Source organism: Rutidosis leptorrhynchoides, chromosome 8 (genome assembly GCF_046630445.1).
Source record: "Rutidosis leptorrhynchoides isolate AG116_Rl617_1_P2 chromosome 8, CSIRO_AGI_Rlap_v1, whole genome shotgun sequence".
In the NCBI taxonomy this organism is placed as follows: Eukaryota; Viridiplantae; Streptophyta; class Magnoliopsida; order Asterales; family Asteraceae; genus Rutidosis; species Rutidosis leptorrhynchoides.
This window is the reverse complement of record NC_092340.1, coordinates 114,034,862-114,055,107: the sequence shown is the minus strand read 5'-3', so window position 1 is coordinate 114,055,107 and position 20,246 is coordinate 114,034,862. Positions and strand designations below refer to the sequence as shown.

The following is a 20,246-nucleotide window of genomic DNA, read 5'->3' as shown; positions in this document are numbered from 1 at the left end:
AAGATTTTCTACGAACATTGGCATAACTCTTCTGCCTACTCCTCGCCGTCTTTAATCTTTCTCGAATCTAAAAGATCTTCTCGGTTGTCTCTTGGATAATCTCTGGTCCTATCAATTGTGAATCACCAATCTCACTCCAACACAATTGTGATATACACTTCCTTCCAAAGCTTCAAATGGTGCAGCCTTAATACTAGAATGATAACTGTTGTTATACGAAAACTCGGCTAAAGGTAAATACTGATCCCATCCATTTCCAAAATCAATTACACATGCTCAGAGCATGTCTTCAAACGTCAAAATAGTTCTCTCACTCTGCCCATCGGTTTGGGGATGATAAGCCGTACTCATGTCCAAACGAGTACCTATGGCTTTTTGCAAAGATTGCTAAAATCTTGACGTAAATCTACTATCTCGGTCAGAGATAATAGAAACTGGAATCCATGTCTAGAGACAATCTCCTTGATGTACAAACTTGCCAACTTCTCCATTTTGTTGGTTTCTTTTATGGGTAAGAAATGTGCAGATTTCGTAAGTCGATCCACTATTACCCAAATAGTTTCATAACCCTTCGTAGTCTTTAGTAATTTCGTAATGAAATCCATTGTAATTCTTTCCCATTTTCATTCGGGAATCTCTGGTTGCTGCAATAACCCTGATGGTTTCTGATTCTCGGCCTTGACCTTCGAACATGTCAAGCACTTCCCAACATAAGTTTCTATATCAGCCTTCTTGTTCAGCCACCAATAGAATTCCTTTAGGTCGTGATACATTTTCCCAGACCCTGGATGAATTAATATCTCATCTTGTGTGCCTCATCCATCACAAGCTCTCTTAATCCACTAAACTTTGGAATCCAAATTCTATTTGCAAAATATCGGGTTCCGTCACTCTTAACTTCAAAGTTCTTATCTTTCTCACTAATTCCTTCCTTCTTCACATTCTCTTCCTTTATAGCTTCTAATTGTGCATCTTGAATACGGGACATAAGGTTTGTCTGTATAGTCATATTCAATGACCTAACTCTCAGAGGTTTAACCCTTTCTTTTTGACTCAATGCATCTGCTACAATGTTTGCTTTCCCTGGATGATACCGAATATCACAATCGTAATCATTTATAAGCTCTACCCAACGTCTTTGTTGCATGTTTAACCATTTCTGATTGAAAATACGCTGAAGACTCTTGTGATCCGTATATATGGTACACTTGGTCCCATATAGATAATGTCTCCATATTTTTAATGCAAACACAATGGCTCCTAACTCCAAATCATGAGTTGTATAATTCTTCTCATGGTTCTTCAGTTGACGAGATGAATACGCAATGACCTTCTGTCGTTGCATTAAAACACATCCTAACCCTTGTCGAGACGCATCACAATAAACCAGGAAATCTTCATTTCCATCTGGTAGTGATAGTATAGGTGCAGTTGTCAACTTCTGTTTCAACATTTAAAAAGCAGATTCCTGTGCTGAGAACCATTTAAATTTCTCATCCTTGTGCGTTAACACAGTTAACGGTCTTGCTATCTTGGAAAAATTCTGAATAAATCTTCTATAATATCCAGCAAGTCCTAAAAATTGACGAATTTGAGAAGGGTTCTTGGGCACTTCCTAATTCTTAATAGCCTCAATCTTTGTAGAATCAACATGGATACCTTCTTTATTAATCACATGACCTAAAAATTGGACTGAATCGAGCCAAAAACCACATTTTGAAAATTTTGCATATAACTGCTCTCTTTCCAAGAGTTGCAAAACTAATCTCAAATATTGTTGGTGCTCTTCCTTATTCTTGAAGTAGATTAAAATATCCTCGATAACACTATAATGAATTTATCTAAATACGGCTTGTATACTCTATTCATCAGATCCATGAATACTGCAGGTGCGTTGGTTAAACCAAACGGCATTACTAAAAATTCATAATGGCCATAACGTGTTCTGAACGCTGTCTTAGGCACATCGTCCTCTTTGACTCTCAATTGATGGTACCATGATCTAATGTAGATCTTGGAATAAACACTTAACCCTTGCAATTGTCGAATAGATCGTCTATCTTTGGTAGCGGGTAATGATTCTTGACTCTAAGCTTATTCAACTCTCGATAGTCAATGCACATTCTGAAAGATCCATCCTTCCTCTTGACAAACAAGATTGGAGCACCCCCACAGAGAAACACTAGGTCGAGTGAATCCCTTATCTAACAATTCTTGGTGTTGATTTCATAGTTCTTGTAGTTCTGAAGGAGCTAACCAAAAAGTTGATTTGGTAACTGGTGCGGCTCCGGGAATTAAATCAATCTAAAATTCAACTTGTCTATGTGGAGGTAGACCTGGCAAATCTTCTGGGAATACTTGAGGAAACTCTCGGACAACTGGAACATTCTCCAATCCAATCTCTTTGGTTTTGAGTTCTTTCACGTGCACGAGAATGGAAGGATATCCCTTCTTTAGATATCTTCGAGCTCTCATACAGGAAATAATATTAAGGTTTACCTTGCTCTTATTTCCTTGGATTACTAATTCTTCACTATTCTCAAGAGGTATACGAATGGACTTTTTCGCACAATTAGTGTCCGCACGATTCTTAGAAAACCAGTCCATACCGATAACAACATCGAAACTTCCTAACTCAACGGGCATCAAATTAACCTCAAACAAATAGTTTGACAAATTTAAGACACAACCTCGCATAATCTTATCTACTTTTATCAACTTACCATTTGTCAATTCTACAGCATATCTAGTGTTAAGGCAGTTAAAGGCCTATTTATCGCAACACTAAAATCTTTAGCTATCAAACTTTTATCTACGCCAGTATCGAATAAAATAGATGCTAAATGATTATCGAGGAGGAACGTACCCGTGATTAGCTTTAGGTCCTCACGAGCTTCTTTCGTTGTGATCTGAAAAGCTCGGCCCTTAGCCGTTTCACCCTTCTTGGCCTTAGGACATTCTTTCTTGAAATGCCCTGCTTGACCACATCCAAAACAAACATTCTGATTGTTCTTATCGCCTTTATCATTCCCTGATAAGCGAACTCTACAATCCTTTGAAAGATGTCTTTGCTTCTTGCAGCGATCACAAACTACAATGCAAACACCAAAATGATGTTTCGTGCATCTGCTGCAGTGTGGTTTCTTTCCTTCATACTTGCTATTCAAACTCTCAACCTTAGCAATTCCTTGCTTCTTGGAATTACCTTCTTTGTTTCCATCCCACTTACGCTTCTCAGTCGTAACCTTCACATCCGTCTTAGCATTGATTGGTTGACGTCGCACTACTTGCGCCATGAAATGTGCCATACGAATAGCACTATGGATCATTTCAGGTTTAGACAACATAACATTTCCTTGAATGTCTTCCGACAGACCCCAAATATATCTCTCAACTCTCTTATATTCGGGAGTGAGAATGGTTGGGCACATTAAAGTTAACTCAAGGAATCGATTAGTATATCCTGCGATATTCGTTCCTTCCAACATTAAGTTCACAACTTGGTTTCTAGCCTTTGAATCTCATTTCTCGGGCAATACTCATCGATCATTTGCTTCTTGAATTCTTCCCATGGCGTATTATATGCAACATCAATACCCACAGACTTGGCAAAAGAATTCCACCAGGTTAAGGCTACATCCAAAAGAGTACATGATGCAAACTTCACTCGATAATTGTCTGTGCACTCACTAATTTTGAATACCGATTCTAATTTTTCAAGCCATCTCATTAACCCTACGGGTCCTTCCGTTCCTGAAAAACTCTGGGGCTTGCAACCCATAAATGCCTTGTAATTGCATCGCTGCTGAATATTTACCACTTCGGGTATCCTTTCGTTCGCGGCATTTGCTGCACGTCCTGCTTCAGCATTAGCAACTGCTTCAGCTACTCTTTGAGTTACCATCTCCTTAATCTAAGCAGCACTCATTCCCGTGTTTGGATTTCTCTTCGGAGGAATTTTTCTAACAAAGAAAGATAATTCAAATATTTGAGATATTATAAGTAACATATATATAATTGTTTGTAATATGAAAGATGAACTCAAGCTATAATAATATAAAAGTCATCGATTAAGAACGTCTTTTCAATATTACAAAATTTGGGTATCTAACCTACCCGTTAGTTCCATTCATATAAACAAACAACTAATACATTGATTACCTAACCTATAATATCCGAAATAAGAACATCTTAAGAGTGTAAGCTAGAAAATCAACACTCCTAATCCCTAACGGTAGAACTACTGTGGAACAACGGCATTAACCACCAAAACTACTTCATTCAAATGAGTTCCTAAACTAGCCACTTGCTCCGCAAGGTCACAATTCCTTGCCGACAAATCATCCACACGGTACTTCAACAACTCGATCTCCACATGCTGTGTATAGTGTACTTCCTCAAGCTCATTAAAATGAGAATTGTTAGCATCCTGGTTCTCCTGGATGTATAAGTAATCAATCGTCCCTTGAAGTCGCTCAATACGTCTCTCATGCCTAAAGATTCTAGCAAACAAAGTATAATTCGTGTCCTGTTGTGATTGACCCATTAATCCATCCCTGCCATTAATGGTCGGAGGCACATTATGCTCATGATAAGGGGTTCCTTCTTGTCGGTTCCATCTACCTAAAATTTCACGAACCCATATCCATCGTTGCCACAATGGTTGGTACATCTCAAACTCATTCCTATTAGAGTTGTCGTCAGAATCATCGCTAACAATGATAGGTGTAGTCACGGTGTTGGATCCCATAGAACTAGACAATGCCATCTTAACATACACAACATATAAAAGTTAGTCTATAGAATTTCCGATGAGTAAAATTAATAATATATGACTCGAAAAATAGTAGAGACCGAAATTTTTTTGACTCGGTTATAGGTGGGACACACTAATGCAATCCTAGTTGGTCAGGTCTAGACACACTAATGGCGTCCACATTTCCTATAACCCAAGCTCTGATACCATGTCTGTCACGACCCCCGTCTCGATTTCCCAAGACGTGCTGTGAACTCTAACATAGTGTCACAGGTTATAGTCAACGTAGGAGCGGAAACGTAAATATTATTACATTACAGTCTCTGTTTTTAGTTTTGGTACATCATGGTTACAAAATACAAGCACAGACAAAGTACAAATACAAATACATCATAATCTAGCCTATCAATACTAGATTTAACAAAAGACATTTTTAAACTTCCACGATGCCCGACCTGAAAATGCTCCAAAAGCTAAGTACCTGAGATAAAAACTTAAAAAACGTCAATATAAATATTGGTGAGTTCATAGGTTTAGTTACAATGCATAATTTAATGGACATCAAGATTTCAATTCAAAACAGTTAAAAAGATATTCTAGTTTATGAGCTTTCGATATCGAAAGTTAACGTAAAAGTACCCGAAAACAAGCGTCACTTAAGGTTTAAGTGCATATGGTCGAAGGTTATGCATCTGATAGCCTAGAACGGCTATCCTGATGTGAGGAGTCATCCTCAATAGATCTATTCATAATATTCGCGTTTACCAAATCGGAAATTAACGATATCAAAATCGGGCTTTTAAAATTGACCTTTGTTACTCAACATAGAATATAGTTGTAAGAACTTGATTCCAATATGTAAAACAATAAACAAGTATTATCTCATCCCAAAAGTATAAAAGATTGATTAAAAATAGGACTACGAACTCACAAGTGATGCGGTGCAAAGCGTACACGATAGTCGGTCAGATTGTGTTCGGTGTTCCGGGTTTGAGACCTAATGAAATTTTATAAGGTCAGAGGTCATACAATCTAATATAGTATTTATATTTTTTTTAAGATTAATTTCTTAAGTGATCTTACATGTCCAATTCGGTTCTCAGTTTCAAAAGTTACTAGTTCATAGTTTTAAATATAGACTGTTTTGAATAGTTTTACTATAACATTAGTCTAGGCGTTTCTATTAATCTAGACATATATTTAGGGTGAGTTTACCATCTCTAGAAATCTCTTTAAGTTCACTTTTCAAAAATGTAAGGCTCTATTTGAAACTCAATATAAAAGTTGGTCAAAAGTTCACTTCTTTACAAGTGTGCAAAACAGTTCAGTTTTACACTATGAGTTCCAAGGTGAGTTTAAAAATAGCAAAACTTATTTATTTGACTCAAGATTTTTACAGAACTCTTAGGACATGTTAAAGTGCTTATTATCAAAAGGAATAACCTCCAGGTCTTCATTAACCTTGTCTTTAGAGATAAGGTTTTAGACCAATTTCTGACTTCAACAAAATCTTATGTCAACTTGATGGGTCTATATCTCAATGTTTTCTTAATGGTTTTTAGTGTTTTAACTATCCATGGTTTCTTTATTAAGTCTACTTTTTAAATCAGAAGCCTTTAGTTCAAGATCTATCTTATATTTTGATTTATACATGATTCTTTGACACTTAGTTAGATTGCTTTAAATCTGAACTTGTCTCACCAAATAAAAATGAAAAATGACTTTTTCTTTGAAATAAATCCTGAAAATTTTACTAGAAGTCTCAAACACATATATGAACATCATCCTAATTTATGAGTTCCTGAGATCAACCTGTAACATCCCAAAATTTGGAGTATTATTTTAAATGGTAATTTAATAATACCAAGAGTGATCGAGATGTTTCGAGATGTTGTAGTGACTTGAAATATTATTATTTCCAATGATGATATTGTGTTGGGTGCATCAGGAACTTAGTGTGCAAAAGTTTGGTGTATGTTGCGAGGTTATGCGCGCGTTCACCATTTGGACCATAACTTCCTCATACGAACTTGGATTGAGGCGAATCAAAAGCCCAGACGATCGTAATTCGAGCTCGGAAATTTTAAATTTCAAGTTGTGAGCTGGAAGGCTCAAAGAGTGCCACTTTTGGGGCTAGGAGTGCCGCTTTTGGCGCTGATCAGGTGATGTTTGAATTTTTGAACTTTAATGAAGGGCACTTTGGTCTTTTTACACATGGACGGATTTGTATCCATAAAATTAGATTTGGATCTACTTTTGGATCATTTTCATATCCATAAACACTCTCATCCATTCTTAGAGAGAGAATGAGATTTCTAGAGAGAGGAAGCTTGAGTTAGTGATGAAGATGGTGATTTTTGCCCAAATTAGAGGCGGGTTTTGGTTCTCCTTGATGTTTCTTGTTACTAGTTCGATTTTGGTGTTGAGGTAAACTCTAGATTCGATTTAATTACTTTGATTTGATTTGGGGTTAGGGTTTGTGCTAGTTAGGGTTATAAACCCCATTTCTTGTGATTTTGGGAGTTTTTGGGTAAGATTCATGTAAGTAAACCCGAATTGGTGTCTTAGGGTTTTGAATGTTGAAATTGTAAGTTTGGATCTTGCATGTGTTGATTTAAACCTTAGAACACTTGTGTACTAGTGATTTTGGTGTTGTGTTGAGTTGATTTTGGGTGTAAATCCTAATTTAGGTCAAAATGGGTTTTATGTTGAAATGGGTCAAGTGTTCATGATTTTTGGTAAATCAGGTATGTAAATACTTGATTTAGGTGTTAATTAGTGTTTTGGAAATATAATCACTATTCGTTAGTGATTTTGGACGTTTTTGGGACTTATGTCAAAATGGGTTGACTTTGATTGGGTCGAATTTGGTAATGACACTAATTTGGATTAAATGGATGTTAAACGCTGTTTGTTAAGTGTTAAATGACGTTTTTAAATGAAGTAATCGTGGATAGTGATTTTGGGTTAAATTGTAGTGACCCGAACTTTTCCATGTTTATATATATTAATTGAGATTGATATTTACATGATTAAATGTTTCCAACATGTTAAGCAATCAAACTTGTTAAGACTTGATTAATTGAAATATGTTTCATATAGACAATTGACCATCCAAGTTGACCGGTGATTCACGAACGTTAAAACTTGTAAAAACTATATGATGACATATATATGGATATATATATAGTTAACATGATACTATGATAAGTAAACATATCATTAAGTATATTAACAATGAACTACATATGTAAAAACAAGACTACTAACTTAATGATTTTTAAACGAGACATATATGTAACGATTATCGTTGTAAAGACATTTAATGTATATATATCATATTAAGAGATATTCATACATGATAATATCATGATAATATAATAATTTAAAATCTCATTTGATATTATAAACATTGGGTTAACAATATTTAACAAGATCGTTAACCTAAAGGTTTCAAAACAACACTTACATGTAACGACTAACGATGACTTAACTACTCAGTTAAAATGTATATACATGTAGTGTTTTAATATGTATTTATACACTTTTGAAAGACTTCAATACACTTATCAAAATACTTCTACTTAACAAAAATGTTTACAATTACATCCTCGTTCAGTTTCATCAACAATTCTACTCGTATGCACCCGTATTCGTACTCGTACAATACGCAGCTTTTAGATGTATGTACTATTGGTATATACACTCCAATGATCAGCTCTTAGCAGCCTATGTGAGTCACCTAACACATGTGGGAACCATCATTTGGCAACTAGCATGAAATATCTCATAAAATTACAAAAATATGAGTAATCATTCATGACTTATTTACATGAAAACAAAATAACATATCCTTTATATCTAATCCATACACCAACGACCAAAAACACCTACAAACACTTTCATTCTTCAATTTTCTTCATCTAATTGATCTCTCTCAAGTTCTATCTTCAAGTTCTAAGTGTTCTTCATAAATTCTAAAAGTTCTAGTTTCATAAAATCAAGAATACTTTCAAGTTTGCTAGCTCACTTCCAATCTTGTAAGGTGATCATCCAACCTCAAGAAATCTTTGTTTCTTACAGTAGGTTATCATTCTAATACAAGGTAATAATCATATTCAAACTTTGGTTCAATTTCTATAACTATAACAATCTTATTTCAAGTGATGATCTTACTTGAACTTGTTTTCGTGTCATGATTCTGCTTCAAGAACTTCGAGCCATCCAAGGATCCGTTGAAGCTAGATCCATTTTTCTCTTTTCCAGTAGGTTTATCCAAGGAACTTAAGGTAGTAATGATGTTCATAACATCATTCGATTCATACATATAAAGCTATCTTATTCGAAGGTTTAAACTTGTAATCACTAGAACATAGTTTAGTTAATTCTAAACTTGTTCGCAAACAAAAGTTAATCCTTCTAACTTGACTTTTAAAATCAACTAAACACATGTTCTATATCTATATGATATGCTAACTTAATGATTTAAAACCTGGAAACACGAAAAACACCGTAAAACCGGATTTACGCCGTCGTAGTAACACCGCGGGCTGTTTTGGGTTAGTTAATTAAAAATTATGATAAACTTTGATTTAAAAGTTGTTATTCTGAGAAAATGATTTTTATTATGAACATGAAACTATATCCAAAAATTATGGTTAAACTCAAAGTGGAAGTATGTTTTCTAAAATGGTCATCTAGACGTCGTTCTTTCGACTGAAATGACTACCTTTACAAAAATAACTTGTAACTTATTTTTCCGACTATAAACCTATACTTTTTCTGTTTAGATTCATAAAATAGAGTTCAATATGAAACCATAGCAATTTGATTCACTCAAAACGGATTTAAAATGAAGAAGTTATGGGTAAAACAAGATTGGATAATTTTTCTCATTTTAGCTACGTGAAAATTGGTAACAAATCTATTCCAACCATAACTTAATCAACTTGTATTGTATATTATGTAATCTTGAGATACCATAGACACGTATACAATGTTTCGACCTATCATGTCGACACATCTATATATATTTCGGAACAACCATAGACACTCTATATGTGAATGTTGGAGTTAGCTATACAGGGTTGAGGTTGATTCCAAAATATATATAGTTTGAGTTGTGATCAATACTGAGATACGTATACACTGGGTCGTGGATTGATTCAAGATAATATTTATCGATTTATTTCTGTACATCTAACTGTGGACAACTAGTTGTAGGTTACTAACGAGGACAGCTGACTTAATAAACTTAAAACATCAAAATATATTAAAAGTGTTGTAAATATATTTTGAACATACTTTGATATATATGTATATATTGTTATAGGTTCGTGAATCAACCAGTGGCCAAGTCTTACTTCCCGACGAAGTAAAAATCTGTGAAAGTGAGTTATAGTCCCACTTTTAAAATCTAATATTTTTGGGATGAGAATACATGCAGGTTTTATAAATGATTTACAAAATAGACACAAGTACGTGAAACTACATTCTATGGTTGAATTATCGAAATCGAATATGCCCCTTTTTATTAAGTCTGGTAATCTAAGAATTAGGGAACAGACACCCTAATTGACGCGAATCCTAAAGATAGATCTATTGGGCCTAACAAACCCCATCCAAAGTACCGGATGCTTTAGTACTTCGAAATTTATATCATATCCGAAGGGTGTCCCGGAATGATGGGGATATTCTTATATATGCATCTTGTTATTGTCGGTTACCAGGTGTTCACCATATGAATGATTTTTATCTCTATGTATGGGATGTGTATTGAAATATGAAATCTTGTGGTCTATTATTATGATTTGATATATATAGGTTAAACCTATAACTCACCAACATTTTTGTTGACGTTTAAAGTATGTTTATTCTCAGGTGATTATTAAGAGCTTCCGCTGTCGCATACTTAAATAAGGACGAGATTTGGAGTCCATGCTTGTATGATATTGTGTAAAAACTGCATTCAAGAAACTTATTTTGTTGTAACATATTTGTATTGTAAACCATTATGTAATGGTCGTGTGTAAACAGGATATTTTAGATTATCATTATTTGATAATCTACGTAAAGCTTTTTAAACCTTTATTGATGAAATAAAGGTTATGGTTTGTTTTAAAATGAATGCAGTCTTTGAAAAACGTCTCATATAGAGGTCAAAACCTCGCAACGAAATCAATTAATATGGAACGTTTTTAATCAATAAGAACGGGACATTTCAGTTGGTATCCGAGCGTTGGTCTTAGAGAACCAGAAAATTTGCATTAGTGTGTCTTATCGAGTTTGTTAGGATGCATTAGTGAGTCTGGACTTCGACCGTGTTTTCTTTAAAAATGATTGCTTAACATTTTTGTTGGAAACTATATATTTTTAACATATGAATATTATGTGATATATTAATCTCTTAACGTGTTTGATATTATGTGATAGATGTCTACCTCTAGAACAAGTCCCATTGACTCACCTAATAATAATGAAGAGTCAAATGTAAATTGGAATGATTTGTGGACTGATTCACAAGTTCCCGAAGAGGAACCGGAAGAAGAGTCGGAACCGGAAGAAGAATCGGAACCGGAAGAAGAATCGGAACCGGATGAAGAAATAGAACCGGTGGGGGAAATAATAAAACGGTTAAGTAAAAGAGAATCCTCAACCAACCGACCAAGGTTAATTATGGTCAATGGTGTTTCCGCCAAGGAAGCAAAATATTGGGAGGATTACCAATTCTCCGATGAATCGGATTCCGACGAGAATTCCGATGATGTTATAGAAATTACCCCAACTGAATTTAAAAAGGCAAAAGAAAATAATAAGGGAAAGGGCATAAAAATAGAGAAATCTAATTCCAACCCCGATGAACTTTATATGTATCGTCAACCCCCGAAGTCCTTAAGTTGTAACAATGACCCGGGAACCTCTAAACCACCAGGTTTTTCTAAACCAATGTGGACAACGACGGCTCGTATTAGGGGAACATCATATATCCCTAGAAACTTGGCAAAACGAACCAAAACCGAAGAAGAAGAAACGAGCGAGTCGGAATAAGATAGTTGTATTCGTGTGGTGTAATATATGTAATATAGTGTTCTTATGCTTTATGATATATGTAAAAATTGCTTGTATTAATAAGTATTTTTTTTATGAATCTAACTCTTGTCTATTTTACAGTTTAAAAACACAAAATGGATAGACAACCCAATATTTTAAGAGACCTACCCGGAGACATGATTGATGAAATCTTGTCTAGAGTCGGCCAGAATTCTTCGGCACAACTATTTAAGGCGAGATCAGTTTGTAAGACATTCGAAGAACGTTCCAAGAATGTCTTGGTTTATAAGAGACTTTCATTTGAAAGATGGGGGATATCACATTGGGAAACCCATAAGTTACGATGTGTTTACTTTGACGCATATATTGCGGGGAACCCAAATGCTATTTTACGCAACGGGTTAAGAAATTATTTTGACTCAATATATCCGAATATTGGACTTCGTGATTTAGAAAAAGTGGCTAACATGCAACATAAAGAAGCATGTTATGCTTACGGATTAGTAATGTTCGCTTCTCACCAAAGTGAGAACAAGAACATCGGGCTACAACTATTAAACAAAACGTTTCCACAAGTGACGGAGTCGGTAATTGGGGTAAGAAATGAGGTTTTTAGATTATTACGGGACTGTTGGACATTACGTAACCCTCGTCCCTTTGATGACGTTACAACACGCTGTCTTATCAACGGCCATAACGGTTATGTTGCACAAGACCAAGGATGGGAAGTAGTCCTAGTAAAACCAGAATGCATGACTTGTTTCTGGACGTATGAATTACGTGTCTTTATTGCCTTTGCTGAACGACTTGTGTACTAGCTAGAATTATCTTCACAACTATCTTGTATCGAAGTTATTGTGTGCTATATTTCATGCTTTATGTAAAATAAGCGGTATTGTAAGTTTGTAAAATATTGTATAAAAGTTTGAACGCGAAATATTATTATAATCAGTTTTTCATATAGAATTGTAGTAGTTGAATTGTATATTAGCTACTAAGTATGAACTTAACGGGTAGGTACTACCCGAATTTAAACTTATAAAACGCTAATATGAAGAAAAAGCTTTTATAAATGAGTTCATATTATGCTACAAAATACTATTAACTACTCTTAATATTCTGTATGATTAACTTGTTCCATTTGACTATTTTGAAGGAAATGGCACCGACTACTCGACACACCGTGAATATGAATGAAGAGGAATTCCGTACTTTTCTAGCTTCAAACATAGCCGCAGTACAGGCTGCGCTACATACCAACAATAACCTTGGATCTAGCAGTACAGGAAATCGTGTAGGATGCACCTACAAAGAATTCACTGCCTGCAAACCTTTGGAATTTGATGGAACCGAAGGACCGATCGGATTGAAACGGTGGACCGAGAAGGTTGAATCGGTGTTTGCCATAAGTAAGTGTACTGAAGAGGACAAAGTGAAGTACGCTACGCATACCTTCACAGGTTCTGCGTTAACATGGTGGAATACCTATCTAGAGCAAGTGGGACAAGATGATGCGTACGCACTACCGTGGTCAGCATTCAAGCACTTGATGAACGAGAAGTATCGTCCCAGAACCGAGGTCAATAAGCTCAAGACAGAACTTAGAGGGTTACGAACCCAAGGATTTGATATTACCACGTATGAAAGACGATTCACAGAATTGTGCCTATTGTGTCCGGGAGCGTTCGAAGATGAGGAAGAGAAGATCGACGCGTTTGTGAAAGGATTACCGGAAAGAATCCAAGAAGATATAAGTTCACACGAGCCCGCCTCCATACAACAGGCATGTAGAATGGCTCACAAACTAGTGAACCAGATTGAAGAAAGAATTAAAGAACAGACTGCTGAAGAGGCCAATGTGAAGCAAGTCAAAAGAAAGTGGGAGGAAAACGGTGATAAGAATCACCAATACAACAACAACATCAATTACAACAATAATCGCAACAATTATCCCAACAATCGCAACATCAATCGCAACTACAACAAACGGCCCAACAACAACAACAACAACAACAACAGCAACTACAACAATCATCCCAACAACAATAATAACCGCAACAACAACAACAATCAGAAGCAGCTATGCCAAAGGTGTGAAAAGAATCACTCGGGGTTCTGCACCAAATTTTGCAACAAGTGTAAAAGAAATGGTCATAGCGCGGCGAAGTGTGAGGTCTACGGACCAGGGGTTAATAGAACGAAAGGAACAAATGGTGTCAGAACGAGTAATGGCGGAGCAAGTAGTGTCGGAGCAAGTTATGCCAATGTAGTTTGTTATAAATGTGGAAAACCGGGCCACATTATTAGAAATTGCCCAAACCAGGAGAACACGAATGGACAAGGCCGCGGAAGAGTTTTCAATATTAATGCGGCAGAGGCACAAGAAGACCCGGAGCTTGTTACGGGTACGTTTCTTATTGACAATAAATCTGCTTACGTTTTATTTGATTCGGGTGCGGATAGAAGCTATATGAGTAGAGATTTTTGTGCTAAATTAAGTTGTCCATTGACGCCTTTGGATAGTAAATTTTTACTCGAATTAGCAAATGGTAAATTAATTTCAGCAGATAATATATGTCGGAATCGAGAAATTAAACTGGTTAGCGAAACATTTAAGATTGATTTGATACCAGTAGAGTTAGGGAGTTTTGATGTGATAATCGGTATGGACTGGTTGAAAGAAGTGAAAGCGGAGATCGTTTGTTACAAAAATGCAATTCGCATTATACGAGAAAAAGGAAAACCCTTAATGGTGTACGGAGAAAAGGGCAACACGAAGCTACATCTTATTAGTAATTTGAAGGCACAAAAACTAATAAGAAAAGGTTGCTATGCTATTCTAGCACACGTCGAGAAAGTACAAACTGAAGAAAAGAGCATCAATGATGTTCCCATTGCAAAAGAATTTCCCGATGTATTTCCGAAAGAATTACCGGGATTACCCCCACATCGATCCGTTGAATTTCAAATAGATCTTGTACCAGGAGCTGCACCAATAGCTCGTGCTCCTTACAGACTCGCACCTAGCGAGATGAAAGAACTGCAAAGCCAATTACAAGAACTTTTAGAGCGTGGTTTCATTCGACCAAGCACATCACCGTGGGGAGCTCCTGTTTTGTTTGTCAAGAAGAAAGATGGTACATTCAGGTTGTGTATCGACTACCGAGAGTTGAACAAACTTACCATCAAGAACCGCTACCCACTACCGAGAATCGACGACTTATTTGATCAACTACAAGGCTCGTCTGTTTATTCAAAGATTGACTTACGTTCCGGGTATCATCAAATGCGGGTGAAAGAAGATGATATTCCAAAGACTGCTTTCAGAACACGTTACGGTCATTACGAGTTTATGGTCATGCCGTTTGGTTTAACTAATGCACCAGCTGTGTTCATGGACCTTATGAACCGAGTGTGTGGACCATACCTTGACAAGTTTGTCATTGTTTTCATTGATGACATACTTATTTACTCAAAGAATGACCAAGAACACGGTGAACATTTGAGAAAGGTGTTAGAAGTATTGAGGAAGGAAGAATTGTACGCTAAGTTTTCAAAGTGTGCATTTTGGTTGGAAGAAGTTCAATTCCTCGGTCACATAGTGAACAAAGAAGGTATTAAGGTGGATCCGGCAAAGATAGAAACTGTTGAAAAGTGGGAAACCCCGAAAACTCCGAAACACATACGCCAGTTTTTAGGACTAGCTGGTTACTACAGAAGGTTCATCCAAGACTTTTCCAGAATAGCAAAACCCTTGACTGCATTAACGCATAAAGGGAAGAAATTTGAATGGAATGATGAACAAGAGAAAGCGTTTCAGTTATTAAAGAAAAAGCTAACTACGGCACCTATATTGTCATTGCCTGAAGGGAATGATGATTTTGTGATTTATTGTGATGCATCAAAGCAAGGTCTCGGTTGTGTATTAATGCAACGAACGAAGGTGATTGCTTATGCGTCTAGACAATGAAGATTCACGAACACAATTATACGACGCATGATTTGGAATTAGGCGCGGTTGTTTTTGCATTAAAGACTTGGAGGCACTACTTATATGGGGTAAAAAGTATTATATATACCGACCACAAAAGTCTTCAACACATATTTAATCAGAAACAACTGAATATGAGGCAGCGTAGGTGGATTGAATTATTGAATGATTACGACTTTGAGATTCGTTACCACCCGGGAAAGGCAAATGTGGTAGCCGATGCCTTGAGCAGGAAGGACAGAGAACCCATTCGAGTAAAATCTATGAATATAATGATTCATAATAACATTACTACTCAAATAAAGGAGGCGCAACAAGGAGTTTTAAAAGAGGGAAATTTAAAGGATGAAATACCCAAAGGATCGGAGAAGCATCTTAATATTCGGGAAGACGGAACCCGGTATAGGGCTGAAAGGATTTGGGTACCAAAATTTGGAGATATGAGAGAAATGGTACTTAGAGAAGCTCATAAAACCAGATACTCAATACATCCTGGAACGGGGAAGATGTACAAGGATCTCAAGAAACATTTTTGGTGGCCGGGTATGAAAGCCGATGTTGCTAAATACGTAGGAGAATGTTTGACGTGTTCTAAGGTCAAAGCTGAGCATCAGAAACCATCAGGTCTACTTCAACAACCCGAAATCCCGGAATGGAAATGGGAAAACATTACCATGGATTTCATCACTAAATTGCCAAGGACTGCAAGTGGTTTTGATACTATTTGGGTAATAGTTGATCGTCTCACCAAATCAGCACACTTCCTACCAATAAGAGAAGATGACAAGATGGAGAAGTTAGCACGACTGTATTTGAAGGAAGTCGTCTCCAGACATGGAATACCAATCTCTATTATCTCTGATAGGGATGGCAGATTTATTTCAAGATTCTGGCAGACATTACAGCAAGCATTAGGAACTCGTCTAGACATGAGTACTGCCTATCATCCACAAACTGATGGGCAGAACGAAAGGACGATACAAACGCTTGAAGACATGCTACGAGCATGTGTTATTGATTTCGGAAACAGTTGGGATCGACATCTACCGTTAGCAGAATTTTCCTACAACAACAGCTACCATTCAAGCATTGAGATGGCGCCGTTTGAAGCACTTTATGGTAGAAAGTGCAGGTCTCCGATTTGTTGGAGTGAAGTGGGGGATAGACAGATTACAGGTCCGGAGATTATACAAGAAACTACCGAGAAGATCATCCAAATTCAACAACGGTTGAAAACCGCCCAAAGTCGACAAAAGAGCTACGCTGACATTAAAAGAAAAGATATAGAATTTGAAATTGGAGAGATGGTCATGCTTAAAGTAGCGCCTTGGAAAGGAGTTGTACGATTTGGTAAACGAGGGAAATTAAATCCAAGGTATATTGGACCATTCAAGATTATTGATCGTGTCGGACCAGTAGCTTACCGACTTGAGTTACCTCAACAACTCGCGGCTGTACATAACACTTTCCACGTCTCGAATTTGAAGAAATATTTTGCTAAAGAAGATCTCACTATTCCGTTAGATGAAATCCAAATCAACGAAAAACTTCAATTCATCGAAGAACCAGTCGAAATAATGGATCGTGAGGTTAAAAGACTTAAGCAAAACAAGATACCAATTGTTAAGGTTCGATGGAATGCTCGTAGAGGACCCGAGTTCACCTGGGAGTGTGAAGATCAGATGAAGAAGAAATACCCGCATCTATTTCCAGAAGATTCGTCAACACCTTCAACAGCTTAAAATTTCGGGACGAAATTTATTTAACGGGTAGGTACTGTAGTGACCCGAACTTTTCCATGTTTATATATATTAATTGAGATTGATATTTACATGATTAAATGTTTCCAACATGTTAAGCAATCAAACTTGTTAAGACTTGATTAATTGAAATATGTTTCATATAGACAATTGACCATCCAAGTTGACCGGTGATTCACGAACGTTAAAACTTGTAAAAACTATATGATGACATATATATGGATATATATATAGTTAACATGATACTATGATAAGTAAACATATCATTAAGTATATTAACAATGAACTACATATGTAAAAACAAGACTACTAACTTAATGATTTTTAAACGAGACATATATGTAACGATTATCGTTGTAAAGACATTTAATGTATATATATCATATTAAGAGATATTCATACATGATAATATCATGATAATATAATAATTTAAAATCTCATTTGATATTATAAACATTGGGTTAACAATATTTAACAAGATCGTTAACCTAAAGGTTTCAAAACAACACTTACATGTAACGACTAACGATGACTTAACTACTCAGTTAAAATGTATATACATGTAGTGTTTTAATATGTATTTATACACTTTTGAAAGACTTCAATACACTTATCAAAATACTTCTACTTAACAAAAATGTTTACAATTACATCCTCGTTCAGTTTCATCAACAATTCTACTCGTATGCACCCGTATTCGTACTCGTACAATACGCAGCTTTTAGATGTATGTACTATTGGTATATACACTCCAATGATCAGCTCTTAGCAGCCTATGTGAGTCACCTAACACATGTGGGAACCATCATTTGGCAACTAGCATGAAATATCTCATAAAATTACAAAAATATGAGTAATCATTCATGACTTATTTACATGAAAACAAAATAACATATCCTTTATATCTAATCCATACACCAACGACCAAAAACACCTACAAACACTTTCATTCTTCAATTTTCTTCATCTAATTGATCTCTCTCAAGTTCTATCTTCAAGTTCTAAGTGTTCTTCATAAATTCTAAAAGTTCTAGTTTCATAAAATCAAGAATACTTTCAAGTTTGCTAGCTCACTTCCAATCTTGTAAGGTGATCATCCAACCTCAAGAAATCTTTGTTTCTTACAGTAGGTTATCATTCTAATACAAGGTAATAATCATATTCAAACTTTGGTTCAATTTCTATAACTATAACAATCTTATTTCAAGTGATGATCTTACTTGAACTTGTTTTCGTGTCATGATTCTGCTTCAAGAACTTCGAGCCATCCAAGGATCCGTTGAAGCTAGATCCATTTTTCTCTTTTCCAGTAGGTTTATCCAAGGAACTTAAGGTAGTAATGATGTTCATAACATCATTCGATTCATACATATAAAGCTATCTTATTCGAAGGTTTAAACTTGTAATCACTAGAACATAGTTTAGTTAATTCTAAACTTGTTCGCAAACAAAAGTTAATCCTTCTAACTTGACTTTTAAAATCAACTAAACACATGTTCTATATCTATATGATATGCTAACTTAATGATTTAAAACCTGGAAACACGAAAAACACCGTAAAACCGGATTTACGCCGTCGTAGTAACACCGCGGGCTGTTTTGGGTTAGTTAATTAAAAATTATGATAAACTTTGATTTAAAAGTTGTTATTCTGAGAAAATGATTTTTATTATGAACATGAAACTATATCCAAAAATTATGGTTAAACTCAAAGTGGAAGTATGTTTTCTAAAATGGTCATCTAGACGTCGTTCTTTCGACTGAAATGACTACCTTTACAAAAATGACTTGTAACTTATTTTTCCGACTATAAACCTATACTTTTTCTGTTTAGATTCATAAAATAGAGTTCAATATGAAACCATAGCAATTTGATTCACTCAAAACGGATTTAAAATGAAGAAGTTATGGGTAAAACAAGATTGGATAATTTTTCTCATTTTAGCTACGTGAAAATTGGTAACAAATCTATTCCAACCATAACTTAATCAACTTGTATTGTATATTATGTAATCTTGAGATACCATAGACACGTATACAATGTTTCGACCTATCATGTCGACACATCTATATATATTTCGGAACAACCATAGACACTCTATATGTGAATGTTGGAGTTAGCTATACAGGGTTGAGGTTGATTCCAAAATATATATAGTTTGAGTTGTGATCAATACTGAGATACGTATACACTGGGTCGTGGATTGATTCAAGATAATATTTATCGATTTATTTCTGTACATCTAACTGTGGACAACTAGTTGTAGGTTACTAACGAGGACAGCTGACTTAATAAACTTAAAACATCAAAATATATTAAAAGTGTTGTAAATATATTTTGAACATACTTTGATATATATGTATATATTGTTATAGGTTCGTGAATCAACCAGTGGCCAAGTCTTACTTCCCGACGAAGTAAAAATCTGTGAAAGTGAGTTATAGTCCCACTTTTAAAATCTAATATTTTTGGGATGAGAATACATGCAGGTTTTATAAATGATTTACAAAATAGACACAAGTACGTGAAACTACATTCTATGGTTGAATTATCGAAATCGAATATGCCCCTTTTTATTAAGTCTGGTAATCTAAGAATTAGGGAACAGACACCCTAATTGACGCGAATCCTAAAGATAGATCTATTGGGCCTAACAAACCCCATCCAAAGTACCGGATGCTTTAGTAC

General features: G+C 35.6%; 1 protein-coding gene across 1 annotated transcript; it reads right to left on the bottom strand.

Annotated features, from left to right (window-relative positions):
- Nucleotides 1–2,304: 2,304 nt before the first annotated feature.
- Nucleotides 2,305–2,697, bottom strand: LOC139863753 (uncharacterized). Its single transcript, XM_071852359.1, has one exon. It carries the CDS (start codon nucleotides 2,695–2,697, stop codon nucleotides 2,305–2,307), a length of 393 nt encoding a protein of 130 aa, XP_071708460.1.
- Nucleotides 2,698–20,246: the final 17,549 nt, after the last annotated feature.